The sequence below is a fragment of the Tupaia chinensis genome, unplaced genomic scaffold, assembly GCF_000334495.1.
Source record: "Tupaia chinensis unplaced genomic scaffold, TupChi_1.0 Scaffold147773_1, whole genome shotgun sequence".
Classification (NCBI taxonomy): domain Eukaryota; kingdom Metazoa; phylum Chordata; class Mammalia; order Scandentia; family Tupaiidae; genus Tupaia; species Tupaia belangeri.
The window spans coordinates 536,399-546,721 of NW_006207624.1; the positions used below are offsets into that span (position 1 = coordinate 536,399).

The 10,323-nt window shown below is 42.8% G+C and overlaps 1 protein-coding gene across 3 annotated transcripts; it reads right to left on the minus strand.

Moving 5' to 3' along the window:
* On the minus strand, nucleotides 1-3,108 carry ASB12 (ankyrin repeat and SOCS box containing 12). Of its 3 annotated transcripts, XM_006169939.2 has the most exons (4): nucleotides 3,011-3,101; nucleotides 1,979-2,074; nucleotides 676-1,525; nucleotides 33-257 (listed from the first exon to the last, which is right to left on the minus strand). In XM_006169939.2, the coding sequence occupies exons 3-4, from the start codon at nucleotides 1,499-1,501 to the stop codon at nucleotides 124-126; spliced, it is 960 nt and encodes a 319-aa protein (XP_006170001.1). In that variant the 5' UTR covers nucleotides 1,502-1,525; nucleotides 1,979-2,074; nucleotides 3,011-3,101; the 3' UTR covers nucleotides 33-123. The 3 variants fall into 3 exon arrangements, with proteins under 3 accessions (XP_006170003.1, XP_006170001.1, XP_006170000.1); XM_006169941.1 differs by lacking the exon at nucleotides 1,979-2,074 and having other exon boundaries at nucleotides 1-106; nucleotides 3,011-3,108; XM_006169938.1 differs by lacking the exon at nucleotides 1,979-2,074 and having other exon boundaries at nucleotides 3,011-3,108.
* Nucleotides 3,109-10,323: the final 7,215 nt, after the last annotated feature.

Genomic DNA, 10,323 nt, shown 5'->3' on the forward strand with positions numbered 1-10,323 from the left:
GGATTTTATTGTGGAGGATAATACAGGAGAGCAGCTTCAGTACGTGGAACTGTAGTCCTCTCCAGCTACCTGGGTCCCAGATGGTTTGGGAAGGCATCGTGGGTTCCTGGAAAGATTGTGAGATTATCGCTGGTGTTTGAGGTAGCTAATCAACATAGGGGGAACATGTAGTTGGTCGATGGCTTGTGGCTGGCCGGCCTGCTGCAGGGCTCTGCGGATAACTAAACGGGCCTGTGACTGGAGCAACCGTGGAGTGGCTGCAGCAAGAAGAAATAGGTCGTGAGGAGCAGTTCTCAGCATATTCTTTCCCCCAAGTTTTCATCTGACCTGCCCTGATTACTACACCCTAATGCCCTCTCCCTTCTAAGAAGGCTCCCTGTCTCCCCAATGCATGATGCCAATGGGGACATACCGAAGCACATAGACGGCATGCTCAAGGTCACAAAACAGTCATTGGCAGAACCGGGAATAAAAACTGGGCTAGTGCTACCCATCCCACCCATTTCATCTTAGTGGTCCCTTCCCTAATATGGAATCTATAATCTTTTCTCCATTGAGGCCCCAGGAGAAGAAGGAAAATGGAGTTCTCTCCAGTTTATCCCAGAGGATTGGCTTGGACCATGCTTTGGGGCCTTGGATCTCGAAGCCAAGAGGACAATGGGCTGCCTTGCTCACCTCGGGCCTGAAGCAGCAATGCAATGCCTTTATCATCTCGTGAGGTGAGGTCCAAGGAGAGATTTGGAAGGTAGATGTTGGCACCAAAATCAATTAACAGTTGGATATACTCTGGCTCACAATTATGGTGGAGGCAGATTTCGAGAAGGGTGCGGGGCTGTGGGACACGAGCCAATAGGTCCTGGTCTGTGCAGTTGTAGTCAGGGTCTGCTCCATGTAGCAAAAGCAAGCGGAAACAGTCAAGGTGCTTATAAACTGCAGCCAAATAGAGGGGGCCAGAACATGAAGCTATGTTTGAAGCCCAGATTGATACTTTAGCCTTGACATTGGCCTCTGCACCATGGTCTAGAAGTTCCTGCAGGATACCAACAGCCCCATCACGGGCAGCTGTGAGCACAGGAGAACAGTTGTTGTAGATGCTACCACCAGGACAGGCACCAGCTTCCAAAAGCACACGCACACAGTCCAGATGGCCATGACTGACAGCAGTAAAAAGTGGTGTCTGTGCCTTGACATCCAAGCTGTCAACATCAGCGCCATGTGCCAGAAGGACCTGTAAACAGCTCAAGTGGCCATAAGAAGCAGCCAAGCGCAAGGGTGTCCCAGGAACACCCCAGCCACTCCTGCTGTTAATGAAACGTTTGTACTGTTCCTGGCGCAAAAGCTGATCCAAGGTATAGGAGTCATTGTCATATACTGCTTGACTGAGAGCCTGCTTCTCCCCTGTGTCAGTGTCCTCCTCCTCCTTGTCAGGCTGCAGGAGGGAGAAGATCTTCGTGATGTCCATGAGGCTCATCTTGGCTGTTTGGAACAAGACTATTCTCATTATGAGCAGGAAGGTATGCCAGATCTGTGGGTGATCAAAAAATCAGTAGAAACTGAGGGTCTCCATGAAAAGTTTGAATGCCAACCTACTTGAACCCCTTGCACCATACTGTTCACCACCAAGCCTCTCATTCATGGATCTCCTGCTTCTCACTTCCACTGACTTATTTCAGGTCCGAGAAATGGCCAACCAAGCAACTCAGGTCATTTTACAGTTTGGTGTCTTTGCATAAACTATTCTGCCTGCCCCTTAAACTCTTACTTTGGGAAGCTTTCCCTAATCTCCTCCTCCTGCTCAGGAGTTCCAAAAGATCACAACTAGACTTCAGCTATGAACAATTTAACAACTTCCCCACTATATTCCCACTTATCTATGCTCCAGTAGTGTGTAAACTCCAGGGTCAGGAATATGTATCCATATTGTATTCTTCTACTCTCAGTAGGGCCCACAACATGGCTAGAGATACATCTTACTCACTTCAGAATGTGTGGATTAACGAGATGGCTCCAGCTTGAAAGTTGTTAGACGAACAGAATGGTGCTTTTTGGCATCAAGCTGTCATTCCTGAGCATTCTGAAATTAGTTTCATGGGGCAGGCCCTCAACATCACTTCTTGGCCATTTAATAGAGTTCAAGTTCTTCACAATCCCCCATATGTAGCCAACTCTCCCTCTCCCCAGCCTTCTGTAACTGCCCTCTGACTGGTCCCCATGCTTCAGAAACAGAGGTGCTCAAGAAATGGGTGTCGAATGGCATTTATTGATTAAATGAAGAGGTGACATTACAAAGAACACACTTTAAGCACAATAAATATGTGGGGAGTCTTCAAAAAGTTCATGAGAAAATGTGTATTATGAAAAAAGTATGCATGGATTTCAACTTTTTTGTATCAAAATAAACTTGTATACTTTAATTTTCTCAGAAACTTACATTATTTTTCTGTTATTATGCCAGAGAATATGTGCACATATAAGAGAGAAAAGTATCCTCCAATGGGGCCTGGTCATACTGCAATCTCCTCTCCTCCAGTTTTCCTTCCTGTCAGGATCCCAGGCACACACATGCATGCATTTGGCATATGAAGTCACTGGGGTCAGGACTCAAACCATGGTTGGCCACATGGGATTTGGGAGTGTGTAAACACTCATTTGCTGTGCCATGGCACCAGCCCTCTAGAAACTTTTGAAATCCCCTAGCATATGGCAGAAAATGGTCAAATTTTTCAAGGCAAATTCTCTTCTCTGGTGACAACTGGTTTCTTTCCCAGGACCACAAGGTCTCTTTGTTTGCCATCGTCTCCTCTGAACCAATTGCTTCCTTATCCCTCTAGACCAAGCCTTTTCCCACACTCTCTGCCTGACCTAGCCTAGAGCCTTACCTTAACTTTCAATTCTTCTCTCCCTATAATACTCAAGTCCTACAAAATCACTTATGGCCCAATGACTGATTCAACCTAATCCCTGATTTTACCAGTCCTGTTACTAGTGCTCCAAAGTCAAGGTCACTCACCTTAGTTTGGAATGTCATTGGGGTGAACTTGCAGGGTTTTCAGAGCTCAATTCTTCCTTCTTCTCCCATACCCTGCAGCCAAGATCTCAAGGCCTCATACCTCCTTTAATTTAGTGTCTATTCCCACCCCTCTTTGTTATCCTGGGGCCTTAAGTACTTACCTCACAGAAAGAAAATTGTGAGGTGGGTGGGTGGGGTCACCTAAACTTTAGGCCCCTCTTTGCCTGCCAGCATCAGCTCAATATATGGTCTTATTGTTCATTCATTCTGAGGTACCATGAAAAGGATACAATTTTGGAGATCAGACAGACCTAAGTTTACAAATCAGCTCCCCCAGTTCCTAGCTGAGTAACCTTGGGCAAATCTCTTTCCTTCTTCGGGACTCAGGTCACTCATATGTAAAACAGAAATGCCTCATGAGGCTGTTAGGAAGAAGATAGCTACCAAATATTAGATCTTCAAAGATGAGATTTCTTTCTCCTTCAGCCTTCTCACATTGGGTCCTTCCACTCAACCATTTTAGGAAAAAAAAAAAACAAAAACAAAAAAAAAAAAACACACGACTAAACTAAAACCTTCCAGAATCTTTTGTCCCACTCTAGCTAACTTTCTGTCTCTCCTTTCTTCATCAAACTTATCTGAGAGTTGTCAACTTCCCTACTTTACATTCGTTTTTCTACCCTCTGCACTCTGGTGCCACCTACCCTCAATCATACACCAAGAAAGCTCTTAAAAAGGTAATCCTTATGGCTAAACCCTTTGCTCTGTCCTCCATTCTCTTCTATCCAGTCCCAAATATTTAGCTTTACCTGATTACAAGCCTATCACTCTGAGTCTTCAGCTCTCTTTTCAGCACCAGGCATGTATCCACTAAATCTCTCTTTTTTTTTTTTTGAGAGTTTTTTTGCTATAGGGCACATGCGCTCGCCTGACAGACAGAGAGAGACATAGAGACAGAAAGCGAGAAATCACCCCCCGGGGGGATGGTCACGCCACAATCCCTTCTCCTCCATTCTCCTCTCGGGATCTTGGGCACGCATGCACACGCGCCCAACGTGAGTTTTAAGCCCCCGGGTCCAGGACGCAAACCGCGGTCGACTACGTGGGAATCCAGCGACATAGCCATTATGCTAACTGCTGGTTCCCTCCACTAAATTTCTTTAGGCACTTCAGAGTAAGTAGTATCATACTTATACTACTACCACAAAATTTCACCCATATCTTAGCCCTCACCATCTACCTGGTCAACCAAACCAGAATCTCAAGGTTTATCTTAGTCCTCTTACCTCTCTGTCCCATTTCCATTCAAGTCCATCAAGTCCTGTGGATTTTACCTCTTAGGAACTTCTGCAGACCACCTTCCCTTCTCAGGGTCCATCTCCATTGCCAGTGCTTTATCTGGGCCTCCCACTGTCTTTGCCTCAACAGTTATAGTAGTCTCCTAAGTAGTCTTTTCAGTATTTTCTCTGGGGCCAGCAAGTACTTAACCAATACAGTGGTTAAGTGCTGTGCAGAAGAAGATGGATCCCACATAGCCAATCAGGGTTTGAACCCTGGCCCTGGTGGCTTGAAAAATACACCAGTCATGCATGTGTGGGCCTAAGATCCTGACAAGATGGAGATCTGGAGGGAAAAGAATTGTGGTGTGACCAGGCTCCATTGGGTGGTCATGAATGCACATGTGACCTCTGGGATAAAAATAATATATATATTTTTTCTCCACATTGTAGCTGAAGTGATAATTTTAATATACAAATCTGTTCTGTATCAATCATGTTTTAAATTTAATAGCTTCTCTTTTATTCAGAGTACAGCACAAATGCCTTAGCCCAGCTCCTGGGTACTTTGTGAGCAGAACTTGGTCAACCAGAATCAGCATAAGGGAAGGGGAACCATGGCTGTCCATATACATCATGCTTTTGTCTGCTGTATGCACTTCCACCTGACAAGTTAGTTTCTTCAGAGTCTGTGCTCCTAGATCACTATAGCAGTCATTACATTGAATTGTATCTCCTTCTGTGTATCGTTTTGCAGATGGAAAGAGAATATGGGATAGAAGTAAAACATGGGTCTGGAGTTCTGCTTTAGTCCCAGTTCTACCATTTAGTAGCTGTGTGATAGAGGAGGTCACTTAATATTTCTGTGTCCATTTCTTCATTGGTAAAGAGAAAATAATATAGTACCTGCATTGATGGTGGTTGTTAGGATTAAATGAATTAACACATAATAAGTTCTTAGAACTGTGTCTGAATGTAGTTTATTATCAGTAACTAACTGTGATTCTGACTATTACCAAGGTCTTCACTTTATATTACTATTGTTCCCTACTTAATGTCCTAGAAATTCAAAGTTGGAATGGACCTTGCAGCTCATTTAATTTAATTTATTCAACTTAGAGATAGAGAAAACAGGGACCAGAGGGAAGCAGGAACTTCCCTTAGGTCACATGGCTACTGTTGTCAATTGTCCTATTAACAAGAACTCAGAACACACCTATAATTTTGTGTTTTTGAGAGCTAGTCACATAGGGGACCAGCAGTTAGCGTAATGGCTATGTCACTGGACTCCCATGTAGTCAACCGTGGTCTGAGTCCCAGACCCAGTGGCTTAAACTCATGCTGGACGCATGTGTGTGCATGCCCAAGATCTTGAGAGGAGAAGGGATTGTGGCGTGGCCCTCTGCGTCCTATAGCAAAAACCTCTCCCTCTGTGTCCTATAGAAAAAAACCCCCAAAAAAAAAAAAAAAAAAGCTACTCACATAGTAGGATAGGTAATATTTTGTGGATGAAAGAAACCAAGGGTGGGAAAGTAAGTGATTTCCTAAGTGCTTGAAATGAAGGTAATAGCAGGGTTAGATATAAACTGCACATTTCACTCTTCCCTATCCTGTTTTTTTGTTTGTTTGTTTGTTTGTTTTATATTGCAACATGGAACACAAGCACATACCCTCCCTTTTTATTTTTTTTGCTTAAAATAATTTAATTGCAAATGAGTTAATTCCTTACCAACCCCAATCCCAGCTAACCCTACAGATCTTTTTTCCATAGCAAATTAGATACCAACTGGTAAATAAAGAGAAAAAAAAATTAGAATGTCTATCAGATTATACAACTATAGACACCAATTCTCATAACTTAGTACATTAAAAAAAAGCAAAAACATTTAATGGGTACAAAAATGGAAAATTATCTGTTGATTATAAATGTATATGGCAATATCTTTGACAAAACTAATATATAATGTATTCATGCTGGAAAAATAATTTTGTATGCTGGAAGATTACAGTGAATTAATGAAAAAATCCAATTTAAAAATGCTTAGCTAGTTAATTAAATCACATTCTTATAGGATGTTTAGAAAAACAGAACTTGGGACCAGCAGATGGTATAGCAGTTATATCACTGGACTGCCACATGACTGGCCACAATTCCAGTCCTGGACTTGGTGGCTTGAAAATTATATTGGCACATGTGCATACATGCCCAAGATCTTGGGAGGAAAATGGAGGAGAAGAGATTGTGGTCATTCCCCATAGGGGTGGTTTCTCACTTTCCCACTCACAGTATCTCTCTCTCTCTCTATCTGGTGAGTTCATGTTCCCTAAGGCAAAAACCTCTTAAAACATACACACACACACACACACACACACACACAAACACAACTGAAAATCCACCAATTTCTTCTTATATTAATATACAAGGACTTCATGAGATAAAAGATGTTATTCAGAGATTGTGTCTTCTCTCATTTAATATACATTATCTGTGATTACTAGTGAAATTATAAAAATCACTGTTACTGTAAGTAGTCAATAAATGAAGCTTATTTCAGGCTGAAGATTACCTAAGAGTATTTATTATTGGAGTCTGTGAGTCTCCTCCTTCTTGCTTCAAGTAGTCATATTTTAGCTCCCAGGAGCCTCAGCTTTTGAAGGTCATGATGAATGCCAGGGACTTTGGTAATGAAAGGTTCCCTTGCAAAATATTTCTTCTGACAGTCCTTAAGGATCCCCTTCTTACTATTTTATTTTGGAGACTGGGGTCAGAGAAAATGAAGAGGGCAGGGATTAGCAGAAAGAAATGCTGAGGCTCTCACCAAGGTTATACCATGAGGCCATAGCAGAGCCCACATCATACAATGAACCTTCAGAGGGTGATCAAGTTATGGCCACTGCCTGGCTTTGGCACTCGAGTAAATTGTGCCTCCATTAGATATGGGTAAGAAAACCTAGCCAGTCTATTGTGTAACCTCACCTTGCTATAGTTTATTAATCAGAGTTGTGTACCCACTGTGTGCAATGAGTCTCTTCCTTATCCCCAAAATGCAGGAGTTATAAACCTTTTATTAACTAAAATAAATTTGTTATGATATTGGCTCTTGAGGCAAATTGATAAAGTCTGTGGATCCCTTTGAGAGTTACTTTTAGTACATAAAATAAAATAAAATGCATAGGATTAAAGGAAACCAATTATATTAAAATACTGCTATCAAAATATTTTAAAATGTGTGATATACCAATAGATGTTCCCTATTAACACATAAGAAAACAAGACCTTGTTTTGTTAATAATGTCTAAGTGTCAATGACACTTCAAGGTCTCTACCATAACTAAAATATGAAAAAAGAAATGTCTGTGATTTCTCCTGGTGACCAAGTTACAGGAATTGGTAATACTACTGTCACTATTTTTTGCCTGCATTCATCTCTGAAGGAAATGATAAACTTCAGTTAGAGGTTAGGAGGAAAAAAATATTTGCCCATCCTAGTTTCTGAATCCGTTGAATTCTATCTAGGGCCCTCCTGGTGTCTGTGAATCTAAGTTAAAAACTTTCAGAGGAGTGACTTATTTCCTTGTGCCCTGGAACATTCCTTCAGGCATTAGTAGACTATTGTTAATCTTCACCCTCCTCCTTCCACTCTGTGGAGCTCTACCCTTAAGTCTTTAAGTCCACTCCACTGCACCCACAAACACAGACTCAACACTACCCAGAGACCCATACACCAAAAAAACTCTTTGCCCTCCTTGTAGTTATGGCAATTGCCCTCAAGAAGTAGGTCCCTTTAGACCCAAGGGCCTAGGCAGTCACACCCCTCTTGACATAGACAAGGCAGGAAATTGGCATAGTATTCCTTCTTCCTGGGTGAGTTTCCCTACTGACCTTCCAGAAGTCCCCAGGCCCCAGATGCAGCAGAACAGCCTGAGAAGGGTGGTAGTCACCAGTCTGTGGCCCACAGGACTCACTCCTCCCAGATGGCCTGTGGTCCTTGGCTTTAGGTACTCTGAGGCGGCGCTGCCTTGGGTTGCTGCCACGGCCCCTCTGCAAAGCACTCCGGCCCTGGTGACCCCTGGGCGGGAGCCCTTACTGCCCCAGTCTGAAGTAGTCAGGGGCCCTCGGTTCCTACTGTTAACAATGTCGCAGAAAAGCTAGGCATCTGTTCCCTAGTCTGACTGGGTCCAGGAGGCTAATTTTAGGCTACCCTCCCCCACCTTCCCTGGGCGGTGTTATCTTACTGGAACCATTCTGGGAGTGATCCCAGGGAGAGAAGAGGGGCACCCTCAAGGAAGTCCTGGACTGACAGATTGACAGGTGCCTGGAGAGGCTGTCTCTAGCTCCCAGCACCACTGCCCCTCATCACTCAAATAGGTGCCAAGGTGAGAACTCCGAGATATAGCTGTTCCCATGTCTTCACCAAGGGACCAGAGAAGGCAAAGCCTCACCTAGCACATCTTCTTCCACTCTGAGTCCTCTTTTATTTCTCTCCTGAATTTAGCTTCTGTGAGTTTCCTTCTATTCCTTTCTGGAGGGCCCAGTTACACTCTGCCTTCCCCTCCCCACAGCCCCCCAGACTGCAGAGGAGAGCGAGAAGAAACTTCTGTACTTGAATGTGCTCTCAGTTAGCTTTGTTAATTTTTAAGAAGAAAGACCCAGATCATTTACAAAGACCTCCTCAATCCACTAACCCACCAGGCTCAGTCTGAATAAAATGTCCATCAGCCTCACACTCTTCTCACTCCTAAGGCAGAACCACCAGATTAATGAGTGCAACACTGGGAACTTTGTCAAAAGCTCAGCTCTTAAGTGTTATCATTTTAAAGCTAGCCAGTGGCATAGTGGTTAAGGTGGTTGGATCCTACATGGCCAACTGCTTGGTCTGAGTCCTTAGCAGCTAAAAAAAACATGCCTTTTGCATGTACATGTGCCCAAAATCTGGAGAGGACAATGGAAACATGCATATTAAAAGAAAAAAAAAAGTCAGTATCCTTTTATCTCTCTGGTTGCCTTTAAATGAGGGAAGTTGTGGGAGCTACCTTTAGAAATACTCATGTTATCTATTTTAAGTGTCATAAAAAAGAAACTGGGAGCCAGTATCCTACTTCTCTCTGGGAGGAAAAAAAACAGCTTAGTATTAGGTATACAAACACCACCACAATCAATCTCAACAAGTCTGAGAACTCTTTAAGGAGAAACTATTAAGTAGCACTATGTATAAGGTTCTAGATGCAGGAAGAGCACAGAGAAAGGTAAGACCCTAAAGAGGGCAGCTTTTTAGCAAAGAGAGACATGGGAACAATTATGTTTCACATAATGCAAAAATACTAGAACTGAGTCAGCAGGCAGCATGAAGGTTAAGGTGGCTAGATCTTACATAACTGACTGAGAGGTCTGAGTCTCAGACCAGCAGCTTGAAGAACACATGCTCAAAATCCTGAGAGAACAGAGAAGGAATTGTGGCAATAGCCATCCCCTCACTGCACCCCACTCGAGGGGTGGGAGGTTCTCACTTTCACTCTCTCTCTAGCAAGTGCTTGCACACTATAACAAACAAACAAACAAATAAATAAATAAAATGCCAGAACTAAAAGCTTTCCTGGGTGCCAGCGAGTATTCTGTGTTCATGTCAATCTCCCAAATTAGTTGTAAAACAGTTATTTTCCTCCAAACAGACTCCAGTCTACACAGAACACTGATTCCAAGACACCAGATCCCTTATCTTTCCCTTTTTACTCACCAGGAAAGAAAAGGTTTCAGTTAGGAGGAACAAAAAGCCAGTGAAGGGACCAAAGATGTAGATGTAGGATAAAGCACCAGCAGCCCTGTTTCACATGATTATTTTGGTGTTAGAATCTGTATATTGAAAAGGAGTGCCCACATTTCTTTTTCTTTTTTTTTTCTTTCTTTTTTTTTCTTTTTCTTTTCTTTTTTTTTTTTTTTTTTTTTTTAGTTTTTTTTTTTTTTTAGGGCACAATGCCCCCACCCTCACCAGAGAGAGAGAGAGAGAGACATAAAGCAAGAAATCACCACCCAAAGAG

Bases quoted from the DNA above. Each gene is read 5' to 3' on its own strand.
- ASB12 (XM_006169938.1), bottom strand. The intron at 258-675 runs GTGAGCAAGGCA...TTCTTGCTGCAG, and splicing joins ATTGCTGCTTCAGGCCCGAG to CCACTCCACGGTTGCTCCAG.